Here is an 18,145-nt window from a genome sequence, read left to right as displayed (position 1 = left end):
CCTGGAATTTATCACCACCCAAACTTCCTGTGTGCTCTTGCATTAATGTTAACATTGTTCTCCAGTTCTTTCTCTAACAAAACCACATCTCTTTCCACACCTAGCGGGAAGTAGAGCATAAGATCTGTCCTTTCTGTGGCTCTTTCCATAAAAAAGTAACTTACCCCACTTAATTTCGATCATCCAGCCATACTGGTCAGACAGTAATTGCATTATCCTCCCCTCTCAAATGAGTGCATTTTTGCCCATTCTTTTCTCTGTTATTATTTCTTTTCTGATATATTTGATAATTAAAAACACTTAGGCTCGTAGTGTTTTCATTATTTTTATTATTAATTTATAAAATGCTTCTATCTTCAGGAGTTACAAGCTGTCACTATACTCCCTGAAATGAATTAGTAATAATATGCTAACTACAGCTGAGTGAAAAGTCATGAAAGGCAGAAGCCAACGAATCCTCAAGGGTTGACTGGTTGAATGAATGAATGAATGAATGAACAAACGAACGAGTAAATGGGATTATTGTTCCAGGGAATATCTGTTTGTTTGTTTTCTTGTTTCTAGGTAATGTTTCATTCCTGCACAGAGAATGTGACATTAGCAAAGAAATGGCAAATTGGGGCCAGAATTAGATATCATGCTGCTGTGTCCTCAGCCCAATAGCTCTTCCTTCCTCTCCTCACCTACTTAACATCTTTTCAGGGAAGCTTCCAGAGCTCCTGACTAGTCAAATCTCCCTGCCAGAGGTTCTCTTAGCACCGTGCCCACTCCATCACAGCACTCGTCACAGTGTCAATTTCACATCCATGTTTTTATTTAAATAAATGTCTGTCTCCCACTGGACTGTAAGCTTCATGAAAGAAGGAACTGGGTTTTTGCTGTCCACTGTGACTCCAATATGACTAGCACAGGGCGTGGCACATAGTAGTTGTTCAACAAATATTTGTTGAATAAATTAATTAACTGTGAAAGTTGCAGCCTTCAGGGTCTCCACTCCACTGGCCACCTGAACTTAATGCATTCAGCCTCGAATAAATCACAACTGGTTTGAATACTCCCCTTTCCTTTCTGTTTTGCACATACGGTTCAGCCACAGAGGAAGTAGCTTACATGTGTGGGCGAGCAGCCTAACTCTTGATGCGTAATAGCAACCTCCTCCCAACACACATCTCATCCCAGGTATCTGCCTCCCCACATTCAGTATGGTCCTTGGCCAACACCTCCCAGGCCTCTTAAACTGATGAAACTCCACGGTGGTGTAAAAGTAGGTTTAGAGTTGTGAGTTTGCGCAACAGAGTTTAGTCTTGTATTATTTATTATTGCATTATTTATTATAAACAACTGCAAACGTACTTTTGCCCCACCCTGTACATACTGGGATTGCTGTTCTAACCACACTATCATTCCTCTTCATAAATGAGCATATCTAATAGCTAACAACAATTTCTTTGTGTTAATTCTAAATAATCTCATGTTATAAAGACGACAAAAAATACAGGAAAAGTCAGCACTTTGATCCTGGTATTAAAGCCTACACTCTAATCAGGTTTTCAAAGCAGGTGGTCTTGGATAGAAGAAGAAGTTCATCTAAGTGCCCTATAATGAATGTTAACCTCATTTTTTACCTTTCAATCCACAGTTGGATTCCTTCTTCCACATGTCAAGAGTAGATGGGCATGAAACGTAAAGAATTCAACCTTGTGAGATAACCTCAGATCACCTCTCCTTCCCACTAGTGGACATTTGCTGGCACTTGCCATCAGCTATTATTCTGACCCCTTCCTTCTTTTAATAGTTTCCAGATTTCTATTCTGGTGACTTCCCTTCCCCATACAGGCTTTAAAGAAAAATGAGTCCAACTCAAACATCAGATTGGCCTAAGCTAATCAGTACACCCATTGCCCTGGTCATAGACCCAAGTTCAGACATGAGCTTGTGACCTGGAATGCTAGTCACTATCTTCTATTAGATGTGAACAAGGAAGCATATAGCCCTGATCGCTGCTAGTAGTTATCCCAAGACCTCTGAGGAGCTTGCCTTTAAAGATAGCCAACACTCTATACAGAAGAATATAGAAATGGGAAGACATGCAACCATGCTAAGACCACTGCACTGCAGGATTAACCTACCTGAAAAATACCCTAACTTAGGACTTCACAGTGCCATCAAATAAAAGACACCTTAAATAATATTTAAACCAGTTTGAGTTTGGTTCTCTGTTACTTGCATAAAAATTCCTGAGACATCTTATAAATAATCACCAAAATTAGGTCTACTCTTTGAACAAAATAAACTTCAGAACAATTCCTTCACCGTAAGATGTTCCTTTCCAATTACCATCTTTTTTTCATCACACTACTTCCAGAGGTAGAACTTGATAAGACCTGTGGGGGCTAAGGATTTCGGTTCTGTGTCGAGTTTGCTTGCCTTCTGAGGCCTTAACCGTCCCCCCCCCCCCACTAGGTTGGAGGCAAGCTCCATTTACCCTATAGAAGTAAAATCATTGCGTCAGAGCATTTAACCTACAACCTCCATCACTTTCAAAGAAAAAAAAAACTAACTAAATTGGTTCAACACACTTTTGCTACTGGGAAACGTTTCATAACCACTAGTGAATAATTCATTGAATACAATATTTTTAGTTTTCTATTGCCAGACACACTCAACTTTGATGAGAATGTTGTTGTCTTTGTTACTCTCCAAATCCCCTTTTCATCCAGCATCCTAAGTTTTAAATGTATTACAGCCTTAACAGAGACTCAATCAATAACGAAAATCAGATCATATCACACACTTCGCTCAATACTTCCCAACAGCTGCCATCACATTTGGAATAAAATCCAAACTATTACCTCTCTGGTCTAAGAAATCTGGCCTCTAACCACCCTGATTGTTCAACTCCAGTCTGACCTTGACAAAAATGTCTAGCCTATTCCTGCTTGAGGACCTCTGCTTTTCCCTTGCTCCCCCTCTTCTCTGAAATTTTCTGCTATAAGCTCTTCAAATGACTAGTTCCATCACTTCATTTTGTCCCTACCTCCATGTCACCTTCTCAAAGATAATATCTGTGACCACCAGATGGAAAACAGCACCTTATCAGTATCCATCCCCTCACACTTGTTTTTCTTCATCGCAGTCATCACTACCCCCAGTTGTGTTATATATTTACATATTTTTATCTTGTAAATTATCTATTTCCCTTAGAGAATATAATATAAGTCCCTTCAAGGCAAGGACTTTTCTCTTCTTTAATAATAAGCCACCAAACCTAAAACAGTGCATAGCACATTATAGGGGCTCAATATATCATTTTATTTTATTGTTTAAAGAATACGTGGATGAATAAATAACAAGAATTTTTTAAAAATCTTGGCTATAAAAGAAACAAAACAGCATCACAGAGGAACCTGTGTTCAATTGGGTAAACCACCCTTATCTTCAACTATTTGCCCAGCTTTATCTCTCCTACCTCTGGGTCTCTGTGTCCCTAAATCCTCTGACACCAATAACTTAAACCTCCAACTAATGAAACATATAATCCTACAGATTAATATAATCACAGAAAGTGCCAGTGCCTTCAAAGATTTTAAAACAAGGTGTTGGCTGTGCAGTAATAGAACTGCTCACCATATTTTAAAAATATGAAATCATTGTATCAAAACAGATTACAAGATAAGTCACTACTTTATTATGGACTGTCTGGCAAAAGGCCTGTGAAGCAAATACACAGTTATCAGACTTTAAAATTCCTGTTACCCACTGAAATCCCCAAATACATTTACTAGGGGGGCATCCAGCTCTCTTAACACTAATTAGCTAATCAAGAACATGAAACACTAAGGAAGTTCCTGTGACAAAAATTATATATAAAAATCTTTGACTTATGTCATAAATTCTAACTCTGTGGAAAAAACATATAATCATTTCAAAGTCAAGGCAGTAGTTTTTCCACAATCAAAAATGGTTTAAATACTTTTAAACACATTTCAACATATTTATGAAGAAATTCTCCTACACATCTCCAAATCTCTCTCATAAATCAGTATAATGTTTCCGAAGCACATTGGGAAGCAAAAAATTCATATCTACCAATTATATTTTCCTCTATTAGAACACAAATTAAGCAGAAAATACATAAATGTCTGAATTTATGATAGGAGTAGTTAACTCTTAGCCATGGCAAACTAATGAGGAATATTTTATCAGAGAAGAATTAATCAAGGCTCTCCAACACTATGCAATCTGACATTTTAAAGACTTAATCAGGAATGGATTTTATTCCCTTATTTATTTTTCATCACAGGGATGCCTTACAAAGCCACTGCATGTTAGAATCAACATAATTCTTGATCTCAATCTTGTTGCTTTAAAGAAATGTTACTTAAATAATGTTCCATAGCTTTTAAAAATAGTCCTCACAGAAGCAACAGTATGACTGTGTCATCTCAAACATGGAAGCCTGGGTCGGACTAACCCTCGGTCAGCAGCAAGACGACAACACAGATCCAGGAGGTTGTGATTCCTGGACATGGGCTTCCCTTCCCAGCCATCGATTACCTCGATCTTTGTTAAAGACTACAGGAGTTTCCTTTAACTAGAGTGCTCAGTAAATCACAGCCCTGTTCAAGCATCTTTTATAGATTCATTAAACCATTGATCTGCCTTCTAGTGCTTGCAGTAGTGGCCCAGCCCCCAGCCTGTGTTTTCAGAGAATGCAAGAGACTGACGTTTGTAATCTCCAAAGACAGTCTGTCAGCAGCCATTCGCCTCCACTGCGTGCATGGGCACCGAAAGGGTGGACTGGAACACAGGGAATTTCCCTTCTCAGTCTGAACTGTTGGGGCAGAAAGTAAGTGGCCATCTGCAGCAAGGTTTTCTTTATTCTATCATAATCTGTGATAACATAAACAAAGAGCGAAGAGTCCAAGGAACAAAGAATTACACATGGCTAGCCCAGTTCACACTTCTGCTTATGTGAACAAAAGCTACCCAGAGATATTGAGATGGGAGAGAAATAAAAATCATCATGGGTGTGCATCGCCTGCATATGGCACTCCTGCTTGTATTAGGGTTTGTGACCACGCACTGCAAGTGTATGAGAAGAATTCTGGAATCAAACTACTACCTTAAAATATCTCAAGGGAAGCCACCTGGCCTGTCTTATCCATGTACTCATTTAGACAGTTAACATTTTTAACAAAGCATTTGCATTAACAGAGCATAACTACAATCCTAGGAAAATGCATGATCATTCTCCCATGGCTTCTCTGGACAGTGCACTAAGTCCTCTTATAAACTTCTCCTTCCTCTGGTCTTTATTAATATAATAATAAAATCTCATGACACCTTCTTTTTAATGTTAGGCACAAAGAGTAACTCTGTGCTTGAGGTAGCTTACGGTGGGAGAAGTGCATCCAAACGACCCACTGGATAATTATTTAAATGCTCACTCTTCAGATAAACCTGACCACTGTTAGCAGCAGGGTGAGAAAGTTAGCAATGCAAGTGGCTGGATCGATAAGGAGGATGCATGTCCCAAATAACTAGATCCATTCCTGATAATTTGTTTTGCTGAGCTGCCCACTGTCCTAACAGGCAGCCAGACTATGAACTCAAAGCACGCACATTCATCATTCTGCAGCCGCAGTCACCAGAACACAATGTAGCTGATGCAATCTGACACTGTGGTTAATGTTAAAAGGGAGCGTGCCTTTGAGATGGATTGGATAATTACTGGCAGTTCAGATGAGAAAAACTTGATTTCAGTGTATTGCAGTAGCTGTCACCAGAAGGATGGCCAGAGATTGACTGTGTCTGAAAATTGACATTCAAACATACATGTCGATAGCCCTGTGTATTGATCTCGGGGGGTCCGGATTCAGATCTATTAAAAATCCCCCTCTTCCTTCTGCTCATTGGGGGAAAAAAAAACTGTTGACCAAAGATTGAGAGTTGAAGCTATCTGGACTTTCATCATCTCTTCATCTTTAATCTAAAATGTCTAATATGGTTCAGAAGTTGACATCCATTCCGGGAAATTGATTATAATTATTTTTCTGTTTGCCCCCACAACCTCCCAAAACGTAGCCCATTTAAAACTAGAGGCGGTTGCTAGTCCTTTCCTTCAGTACTAACTCCCTTGTCCCATTGTGTCTGTGTTCTGGGTAACCCTTAGACCAGTATTTCTCAAGTGGTATTCACATGTTCTGGTAAACAAAAAGATCACGTGCCTCTTCCCCCAAAGTTTCTGATGACTTCCTACCATAGTGTCCCAATCGGCATGGAACTCTTTCTGGCTTTTTTCAAGAGCCTAGGCATCACTTTAACCTGACCTACATCTTACTTCACCGACCAGAATTCTCCTGCTCTGACCCTAGCCTAACACCTTCCCTTTCCTCTGCTATTGCTTTTTTCATAGGTTCTCATTTTCAGTAGCTCTTCAACATTCTATTTCATACTTCAAAGTATCAGAGAACAGGAAAACCACTGGGTTTGTTCTTTTCTCCCCAGAGCTTCCCTGTTTTTGTGACTGAAAGGGAACTCAGCCACTGGTTTGTAGGCTAAAGCCTGGGTGGCAGAGGCCACCCTACCTGCAGGCATCAGGTGGGTTTGCAGCACAGTTCCAAAGGACACTACAGAACCAAAGCAATCATCCTGCGGGTAGACAGACCCAAAAGGCTCCTTGGTGCCCATTCAGACAAGGTGACCCAATGAGAAGAACTCTGGTGCTCCATGGGCACATTTACTTGTCACTCAAGAATATATGCAAGCAACTGGCAGAAGCAAGTCTGTGGCCTGAGCTTCAGGCAGTCAGGGGACATTAATTACAAGTAATTTCTTAATGTCCTTCCCCAAACCTTCATGAATGATAGCCATTTTGCAAATTAAATCTTGCAGGTGTTTAAAGGAAAAAAAGTAGACAGGTTAATCACTAGATTAACAGGGCAATTGTTACACATTTCTTCTGCACTATTAGATTCTATAATTAAGTCTGAAACTGAGAATCTTTCCCAGGATATATTCAAGTTTATTAAAAAAGACCAATAGTCTAAATAAAATGTAACTGTAAATAATATGATGATATGTGCTAATTAGCGACTAGTGATAGGTTCTTCCAAAAGAGATCTCTTCAAAGAAGAGATCGCTGTGTACCCAGGGATAGTTTAAAAGTAAAAGAAATGCTTATCATACAATATTCTCCTCATTGAATATTTGTTATTACTATGGTGATTGTTAGGAGATTTTAATGACATCATCTGCAAATGTTATTTGTCTATATAACCTTTTTATTTTAAATTCATCTTTATCCTTATCTCTTACCCACATAGGTTTCTCCCCACTATGGTTTTTTGGAGAACAGCAACATTAGGATATTGAAGAAGTGTTTCTTTCTATTCTTGTCTCAAATTATATAAAAACCAGAACAAGGAAGCAAAATTTTGGTGTTCTTGGAAATTTGTGTTTATTACTAAAGTTCAATGCCACTAATCTATAGAGAACACTATAAATTTGAGATTCGAACAAGGGAAGAAAACCATCATCCTTATTGCTGCACGGGCGATCTGTCTTAATTTCCTGCTTGATTTGTGAACATAGGATATTCCCCATGCAGAAGGAAAAAAACAAACACAGAATATTTGGAAATGACTATTATTTGTAGTTTTGTTTGTTACTCTCGTTCTTAAAGGGATAAGGATTGTATGGCATCACTCCCTTAGTAAAGAATATTTTTAAGTGTCTGTTATTGTGCAAAGTGAAACTGGCATTAGTTGGACTAAACACTTCAGCATCTTCTGCAAAACCACTAAGGAGCCTCTACAACTTTCCAGCTCCTAGGTGAATCACTAGGCTAGAAATGTTCTCAAGTCCTTCTCAACTTGTGGCCTCAAAAAGGGGCTGGGAAAGGAGTGAGTTATTAGTTCCCTGACAAGTTTCTAGTGCATCTAGTAATGAGATTGACATCCCATTGTTCAGCCAATGCCCATAGACTACAAAAGTATTTTTCTAACCCATTGTTCCAAAAATTTTTGAGGCAGCAATTGAGCCTGTTGGTGATAAGGCCTCCAAAAAATATAATTAATAATTAACACTATACAGTTCCTAGAGCCAACATCCTGAAAGACTTAAGCCAGTACTTAGGTTCATTACAGGAATACAGCTGTGATTTTCACCATCCTCGCCTCGCAAAAGCATTTTGAAGAAAGCCTACATACTTGTAGTAATCCAAACAACTCTTCAAATAAAATTTTAAATTTGGTTTAAAAATATAATGTACATGCTATAAAGGGTTAAGCTGACTTCAGTTCATCCCACCTTACTTCCTAGTGTCAGGGTTTGTAAGAGAGGAATGTGATGTTCTTAATCTACTCCATCAAATGAACCCAAAGACAAAGAAGGTTCAAGAAGAAATGAAATTTAAATAAGTCAATTTTCAGTGGGCCTTCATTTTGAGAGTTGGGCTATTTTTGTCCTTGTTTTTACAGAAAATCAGTACCTGCTTCTATACCCAAGCACTTGAGGAGGAGAGCAGGGGAACCATGGGCACAGCTGTCCAATTTACATTCACAAATGCAGGTGTTGCTCAGATACAAAACAGAGGTCAGCTGAATACTGCTCCTAATTAGCTACCTTTTTTACTTGGATTTTTCTTTGTGAAGTTATGCATGCAATTTGGGTTCAACTTAGACCATTTTTAGATCCCAGCATGCTATTCACCAAGAAGCTGGCTGTCATTATAAAGCATAATTTAGAGCATAGTTTATTTTATATGTTTCTTTTTAAAATCTACATCATACCTGAGGCAAAATTCTGTTCTGCATACACATTACTTACTCTTTTCCATCTACTTCTCAGTATTTAAAAGTGTAGAATTTAGCCAGAAAATCTTTTATGTAGGAATGGGAAAATTTTTGTCCTTTTTCTAGGACTAAGTAAGTCCACAATTTTAATAATGAGGATGAAAGCCTTTGTTAAATGATACAAGAGAAGTAACTATTTGCCATTGTCTTCAGTGGGGAACACCCTGGGGCTGATTTACAGCAGTTCTTAGAAATGACAGGATGGAGACTGGTATCTAATACAATCCATTAGGAAACCCAAGCCCTAAATGAAATGACCACAAAATCCTATCAGTTAACAGAAATGCAGCAGCTGTACATGTTTATTGTAATACAATAGGATATTGTTGCAGAGATAACACTCTTAAAATTTAAAAAAAAAAAAAGAATCCAGCAAGTGATGTGACCAGTTTATTTCTCTCTTTGAAAAATGAGAATGTATATTGTGTGGCAGAGCTTTGGAATACATAAATAAGCGTGAAGATTGCAGAGAAGACAGGTATTGTATGTACACTAATGGGCTGCTGGGATCAGCCGTCAAACTTCAAGCCACTGTGACTCCCAGATTTTGCAAAATATTCTAAGAACTACCCCAATAACTTCTTGAAAGAAGTGAAAGAAAATGCTCCTCCTCCTCCTCCAGCTGATTTTACCTACTGTTAAGTATTCCAAATGCTAATTTTTATATGTCTCCCAGCTATCCATTTTTCAAAAGTGTATGCTATGGAGGTTTAAATTTTGTTTGACCTCAAACTTTATAATAATGTAATATTACATATGATTTATAATGATGTAAATTTATATGGTATTATTATATATAATATGTTATATATGTAGAAATAGATTATAAGTATATTATTCTAGGCTATTTTCCAATTGACTCAGGTGCTTTTCTTCAAAGGCTTACTAAAGTAAAACCACTTTGCAAAGTATAACATGTATCACCATGATTGCGACAATTTCATTTTGTTGGATTTTATTCACTACAGAGAGTTTATCAAGACCCAAAACCCTTCAGAATCATAAACAAAACCCCCTGTTTTCTAACCATCTTCTAGGATGGAATGCAAAGTATTTTGTTGTGGTAAGTAGAGCTTTGAAGACAAAAGTGCTGAGTCCATTCCTGTGATTGTTATCCCAGTGTTCAGCATTCAAAAGGGGAGCCCCAGGGTCTCAGAGATCATCTTAATTCCGCATAGTAAAGCAAGCCATGTCTCTCATGCACTGCTCTAACCACCTTCCTCTGAAACCTCATGGGCCCCTCCCAAGGGAAAGTGAACTTGACTGGTGACTGTCCCAGAAGAACTGTAGTTTCCTTACTTGCCTCCCTGTTCCAGTGAAGATGATGAGCCTAATTCTCAGAGACTGCTACTAAAATTCCACCCTACTGAATTCTAATTCTTTCAGCATTATGTTTTTTTGGCAGAATGATGTGACCCAAATTTGCAGGAAATAATTTGCTGCAACAGTGCTTCTTGTAATGCAATGAGCCCGAGATTAGCATTTCAGGATTGCAAATATCAGGCTTAAAAATAATAATTGTTTGCTTCAAGAAAGGACAGATTTTGATCTTGTATTATGGAAATGGAAATGTTCAGCAAAGTGTGGACAGTTTTATGAATTAAGGAAGCTTTACAGATCAATCGAAAATAATCAAGAGCTAGCAATTTACTTCAGTAATTGGTGGCAAAATGCTGTGTGTCTATGTGTGTGGGACTGTAAAAACATCGTGCATTCCATTTCCCATCAGTGGTGGCTAATACTATTCTAAAAGGACATTTTCAAATCTGAGATGTTTTAAAACAAACAAACAACCAAAAGAACTATTACTATGGCTGTTCCTGTGTTTACCCACCATGCTCCTCACAAATGCTTGGCTATGTGAGCAATGCTCGTTCTTAAATTCATTCTTCACCTTTTCTCAATATCAATCAACTTTAATATAAGGTGTCAAGAGAGACTTGACATGTTTCTTGATCAGAATTTGTGGATCAGATTTTGGAAAGAGCCAGGGCAATATTCCCATTGGGAACAAGTATTAAACTGAGTAGACTAAAGCTTCCTGGCCATGTGCCTGTAGCTAGTTTCTCAGCTTTTATAAGAAATCCCTACCACTTGTCTTTCAAGATTATAGTCTCTGCATCCTACTGCTGGAGAGTCACTGACACTTAGGATACCAGCTGGGATCACCATGTCCTCATCAGATTCATTCACCCTCTCAGAATTCAAACATCAAGACAAGAGAAACTGAAGAACAGGTTATTACACATTAGAAGGGGGTTCCTTATTCCAAAAGGTAAGTATGACAGAGAAAGAGAACAGAAAGAAAACCAGAAAGAATAAAAGGTGCACAGTGTTTTCAGCTAGAGGCTAAGAGGCACATGCGCACATGGTCTGGTGAGGCCTGCATGGCTGCCTCCCTCTACTGTGGTCTTACCTTATTTCTCTTGAAGTAGGCTCGTCGGCAGGCCGCAAAGCACTTCTCGCTGCAGAAGCTTTTCACCTCACTTCCCATACTCAGGGAATAGCGCTTGATTCCCACTTTCTGGCACCAGGCACACATTATTTGTACATTTGACACATCATCTTCTATAATAAAAGTATAAGAAAAATGTTCATATCAGAAGCAAACATCCCTTCAAACTTAGACACACCCTGAACCTGAAAGAGCTACTCCAGGTCTGATTTTAATCTCTGCATCTCACCACTTTCTGACCTAGTAGAATAGCCAGCTCTTGGTGGGAGGACTCAGTGTTTTTTTGTTTGTTTGTTTGGTTTTTTTTTAGTTGGCTTTTAAGTTTCCAAAAGACATCATTTACTTAAAAACCAGAGCGTGACTACAGAGTCATGAAAGTTCCTGGGGCTTCCTGGCCTGGTAAAAATGCTTATTCTGCCTGGTTGAACCAAGCTCCGTACTTATGAAGCTTGTAAAATGACCCGCCTCTTCAAAGGTACTGCTGAAAGCCTACAAACTCTACACTGGGTGGGGCACCACACCCACATGTGTGATGTCCCAATATGAACCTTGACAGTCAGGAGCCAGGATCCATCTTGGCCTGTTCCCTATTCCTGTCACATGGTATGGGGTGTTATTTACTCTTGCAATATAATGATTCCCAAATGATGTGGTTAGTCAAAAAAGGAAAGATGAGAATGGCCAGATTCTGCCGACAGAAAGGCTGTGGCCTGACTCACGCAGCAGTCGCCTGTGATGCTGCCTTCCCACATGGGTGTCCCCAGGCAGGTGTAGGCCTGATTTCAATTCTTCTCCATGTGAGGTGTGTGGTTTATGGTCCCTGGATGGAGAAATAGTCATGGGAGGTGTCATCCATGAGACCTGAGGTCACATGGCTGCCTAGAACGTTCTTAGCCAGACTGGTGGTCCTCATGTCTTCTGTAGGACTTGTCACCATGTCATGGGATGCTCTGAATGATGTTAGGTGGTATGCAAATATTTTCAATATTTAAAATACTGTATTTCTTTTCCTTTGTAAGAAATGAAAACAAATTTAAGTAGTACAAGTCCATGATATCACAGATACTACTGCTTAAGACAAATAAAGGCTTTTGAAGTGAGTCAGTTAATAAAATGCAATAGTAAATTATAGTGCAGATAGAAGGAAGTTATGACAAACATGTGATGGTGATATTCAAATGACGGAAGTCTGGAAACACTGGTGAGGGGCTAAAAGAAAACTTTTTAGTAGAGGTCTAAGAAATATTTCCTTGTAGTCTCCTATAGGCTTTTGCTGTATCATGAGTTTTCTTGGTCCTCCCAATTGACCAAGTGAGTGTGTCTGACTGATAGCCACTGTTAACCACATCTTTTTGTCCTTTATGTTTTTATTTATTTATTTATTTTACTAACACAGAGTCATGCTCCAGACAAGCTCTGGTATAGTGTTGTCTGATTTCTGAATAAAAGCCCCCAAAGACTAATTGCTAAGCAAGGCCTGGTCCATGGGCTGTTGACATATTCATGGTTCATAGAGTCTGTCATGCAATCATTCCATTTCCAGGGGAAAGATTTGGTTTGCGGCAGTGCAGTCATTGGCCTGCAAAATTAGAAGCAAACTAATTTGAAGTACAGTGATATGGCTCTTTTCCCCTGAGTACCATCACTCAGAACTATGTGCAGCATTTTATTTACCTTAATGTAATAAATATTGTCATTGTAATCATCAATTTTATTTTACAATTACATATTGTGATTTATTATTAATTATAATAAATGGGACGGTGTAAAAAATGACCTTTGATGTTAATTAAACATCTTTGATAGCACAAGTTTTTTTTAAATTGAGTCAACATGAGTTCAAATATCATACAATTACTGTATTTAATAATTTGTTATATTCAAAGAAAGCTTTATTTGTATTTTATATGATCTCTAATATGACATCTCTCTATAGACATTTTACATGATATGAAAAATTAACAAAACTCTCTAATATATCTTAGAGTACAGAGGAGTTTTTAATATTAGATTAGAAATGGTATACTTTTTACATAATCATCTGTTATTAGTAAACTAACTAGCACTAATAGTTTCTGTGTTTCCCAACCAATGAGCTATTTCAAAATCTTAAATTCCTGAAAAAGAAGATAATGCAGCGAAACTCTCACAAATGATCTGCTGGCAATAAACTTGCTTGTGGTGAAATCTGAAAGGAAAAAAAAATTTATGTGGGAAATTATTTGGCCTCAGAGTTCGAGGAGGAGAACCCACTTCCCAAGAAAGAAGTTTAAGACATGCATTAGGTTCCCCTATTGCTTCTTCCTAAATGCGCTGGTTTGAGAAGAAAAACTTTTAGTCCTGGATCATTCACTATAATGGACAGACACTGAGAGGACAAAGTGAGGAGAGCAAGGCCCAGAGGAATGATGCGCAGGCACCAAGGCAGCTCCAGGTGTCCCTCAGGCTCCACCATCACTAGTCAGACCCACTTGTCATTTTTTAGGGGAAGGCAAGGATACTTTCTTACAAACAATAGACCTGACAAATGACCAAAAGCAGATTATTTTCATACATCATTTGTATTACAAAGTAACACTATGGGAAGATGAAACAAAAGAAATGGTGCGCTTTTGTATCTGGAAACTGGAAAACTCTTAGCATGGTGGTCAGCATCTGTCTGTTAAATAATTCAGTATTCCCATCCGTTTTTCATAAACTGCATTTCATAAAGGCAAACACTTGGGGAATCATCCATTGGGTTCCTCTTTTTCTGCCATCAAACGGTTATCAATAGCTAATACTCCAAAGAGGTCTCTGGAAAGTGGATTATTCTAAAAGGTCAAGAAAACATTTTTAGGTATCTCAGGTATTCTAGTCTTAATTATTTTAATTAACAGTATATTTTAAAAACTAAGAAAGATCTGTGATTGTATAAATTAATTTTTTCAGATAAAACATAGCTCAAATTCTGGCACCAGATGTGAGCTGGTACCCCACCTTAAGCAGTATGACTGCACCCCTAGAAAAGTAAGATTTTCTTAAGTGCTTAAAGCCAAAGTGTTGGTCCATTTCAACAACCACCTTTTCTTTTTACCTGAAACCTGGGAATTAGGTGCATGCTTTACAATGGCAAAAGAGAAGGCCCCAGCACTTCAGCTTTTCTAACTTAATCTGCTTTAAATATTTTTATTTAAAAAATATGCCTTTAAACTAGGGGAAACCTGATTTCCTATCTTATATTTAGGCTCGAGGTCTGTGCCATTAGAGACTTGAGATTACCTCACAAAAGACTGACATAACAGATTTTTCCTTACAGCCATTAGCTTATGTATTTTTCATAATAAACAATGCAACAATAAATGCAAAATATTTATGGCATTTAATCACATTCCCAAAGTGAATAGTTTGTATAACATGATAAAATTTTTCATATGATATCACATAAATATGTATCAGTCAAAATATGCATTTTTCAATTAATCATGAAGCTTGTACCATTAAGGTTTAATTAAGCACAATGTTTAGGGTATTTTCTTTCCAATATAATGTTCAGGAACTATAGAAAATTATTTTATTTTACATCCCAGATTAATTACTCTAAGATGAAATCAAAATTGTATTCATTTATCATAGTGCAGAGAAGTATGAAATCAAGCATTTCTGAAATGACTTGCTGAAGTTGTTTAAGAAATTACATTATCTGGTGACTTTTAAAAATAAGGATGGCCATTGATCAGTGCTATTCTATGGGCATTTGAATTGGCTATGAACAGGCACACTAGCTTACCTTACTAGAGCCCAAAGACAAATCAGGAGGGCCTTAAAGGACCCCAAGTGATTAATCTGTAGATTTACCATCCCTTTGTAGCTTTCCTGGAGTCCAAGACTAAGGAAAGATCTGAAAATATTTGCTAGTGATGATTCTCTCTAATAGCTCCTAGAATGCACACATCCAGATAATCATTTCAAAACTTGAATTATATTTGAGACAAGTTGCAAGGTAGTATGAAGTGATCCCTGTGTGTTCTCCACACCATGAAATAAAAATATGGCACAGGTAGTACTCTGTCTTTCTATTTGTTGGAGCAGCTATATTTAAGGATAGAATGAAGACATGGCCTGGAAGGAGGGCAAGAAATCAGGGTTAAAGTTTGCTTTCTTTTCAGCCCCTTTTGGAATAAGTTAATTCCAAAACGCTAAGACAGTCCAATTTAAAAGTTTTGACAGAGTCTTATAGAAGCTTTTGTACAATTTCCTGTGTTCTAGAAGAGAACATTTAAGGATACCCAGAGAAAATTTGGACCATTGAGCCAAAAGGAAAATAATCATAGCTAGCTTTATTCAGTATTTAGTAGATGTCAGGCACAATGCAAAATTCTTTAAATCCACCATTTAATTTGAACCACAACCACCACCCCTCAGGCAGATACTAACATTATCCCCATTGTGCAGATGGGGAATGTGAAGTTTAAAAGTTAAGTAATTTGCTCCAATCACGCAGCTGATACATACCAAAGCCTGGATGAAGACCAGGCTATCTGCCTCCAGAACCCAAGCTCTTGAACCACTACACCTTAAAGATCACACAGCAAGGGAGATTACACACCATCTACACAGACTTCCTTCTACAGAAAGGACAAAAAGCTGTCATGGGTTCTGCTACTTACACAAGACACTGTTCCATGACACACTCATAGACAAAGAAAATGGAATCAAAAAGGCCAAAATGCCTTTGAAAAGACACCTGAAGTGTTACTCAATCAATATTTGCAGCAAACATTCTGTCTAAACTTCCACCAGCAAGTTGCACTTAAACATTTCATGAGAAAGAACCACTAATACCTGGATCTCAGAATGCAGTCATTCTACCCACAGGCAAGTGACACTCTTCTTAACTTTCTCTTTTGTAAGGAGGGGGATCAACAACAGGACATGGAAAGACTGACTTTCTGCGTGGGTCAAATGGGGAACCACTTACAGCTGTAATTTCAAGCACTCCAATAAGACTATCCAAACTTCAAAAATTATCCCTCAATTGCTCACTAAAATTAAATTCTACCATTAGAGTACTTTCTTTGACTAAATATTTCTTATATCCCATTAAAACACAAATTCCCTGAAAGCAAGAAAGTTCAAAACATATTTTTCAATAATGATTTATGCTTTCAAATGAATTATTCTTTCTAAAAGTTTTCACAGAGAAGGGGAAGAAGTGCTGAGGATAGGGTTCTAATGAGGAAGGTGGAGGGCAGAGATGGGAGAGACTAGGGCACAAGATGCCTCTTGTCAGCCCTATGTCTAGCCCTGTGCCTACTGTCTGATAATACTATGGCAGTGTCAAATATTTCCAGAATCCCTTTTAGATGTGGATAAAAAGCACAGTACTCGTTGGAGGATGTGGGAGGAATAGCATATAGCTAGGGATCACTAGAAAAGAAAAGCAACAGGCAGCTCTACTTATTACAGTCTCAAAGGGGTGACTATTTTTAAGCAAGTGAGGTAACAGATATACACTGCTTTGCAACCCTAAGTCACTATCACTTGAAAGACAGTGTGGTGGAGTGCAGAGACACAGAGACAGAGGGTGTTGGTAAAGTATTAATATTGTTCCTTCTAGGTGTGTGACGTGGGCAAGTCACTTAAGGAACAGTAATGTTCACCCTCAGAATACCTGTGGGAAGGATCAAATGAGAGAAAATAGGAATGTTCTGCATGTAAATGAGGCTTCCTTAGAATCACTGGCAGTTACAGCCGTAAGAAAAGAAAGGGTAGGTGTCAGCTTTATGTAATCTGGACAGGCCCAGATGGCCAGGCAGCAGCCACTTCAGTTCTATTCCCTCCCATGGATGGCATCTCTAGAACCACTATCTCTGAATACAAAGGACAGCTCAGTAATTGGTTAAATTTCACAAACTCAGACTATTAAAGAGTAAAGTTATTAGACTTAATAAAAGCTTCACTTACAGTTATTCTTTCTAAAAATTACTTAACTTGAATTAATAGTTGACAAGGTGTTGCCAAATATATCACAGTACTGCCAGATATTCTGTAATTAATAGATGGGAATTCTTTGTAATTATTACATCAACCATCCACATGGGTGGATCTTTCCAAGTGCCTGAGAAGTTTGCTCTTTTAAAAAGTTATCACAGTAACAAAAATGAAAATGCCTGCCACCTTGGTAACTTAACTATCAAAAATTGCCCAATAATAGAGTCTGAATTAGTAAAATTTTACTGCACTTAGTTCTAATTAAAAGGATAGATGCAATTAAATGATAGAGGTTCACACAACTTTGACTCTTTGTACTACCTAAAATTATCCCTATTTTTCTTTTGGAAATAGAATTATTTAAAGTGATTTCAAAAATTTAAATAGTCTGAATCCTTCTATCTAGAGTAGTACTTAACACCAAAATGAAATCTAAATCTCTGTAAGTAAACTAAAATTCATTCCATGAGTTAAAGAAATGAGCACATCTGACAGAAAATGATATAATTTTAAATTAATTTTTAATTTTCTAATGGAATTTTTCTAGCCATTTTAAATTACTTGTATATGTATTTATATGTATATATATCTATGTAAAAGATGTGATGCAGAATGAATTAATCATTTACATGCAGGTCCCTGAACTAGGTGACTGGTCAAGAATGTTGACTTGAATAGGACATGGCTCTGCTCCCAAGAGAACAGACAGAAAAGTATGTGACTCATTATATGACAGGCAGAATGTGGTAAGAGAGAGGTTCAGAAACCTGCTAGAGACCATAGACCATAGCACTTGGGTCTGGTATTAAAAGATTTGGAGGGGGAGAAAATTCAAGAGAAGGAAAGACAGGACAGAGAG

At 37.8% G+C, this 18,145-nt stretch overlaps 1 protein-coding gene across 1 annotated transcript in view; it reads right to left on the bottom strand.

The window, feature by feature from the left end:
• The window catches only part of SOBP (sine oculis binding protein homolog), a 166,119-nt gene that overhangs the window by 115,532 nt on the left and 32,442 nt on the right, over nt 1-18,145 (bottom strand). The window contains exon 4 of the mRNA XM_090279726.1: nt 11,275-11,426. Coding sequence (XP_090135852.1) covers nt 11,275-11,426 — 152 coding nt within the window. The remainder of the gene's footprint in view (nt 1-11,274; nt 11,427-18,145) is intronic.

The sequence above is a fragment of the Furipterus horrens genome, unplaced genomic scaffold, assembly GCF_987537825.1.
Source record: "Furipterus horrens unplaced genomic scaffold, mFurHor1.1.pri manual_scaffold_6, whole genome shotgun sequence".
NCBI classification, from domain to species: domain Eukaryota; kingdom Metazoa; phylum Chordata; class Mammalia; order Chiroptera; family Furipteridae; genus Furipterus; species Furipterus horrens.
This window is presented reverse-complemented; position numbering and strand designations above follow the sequence as displayed.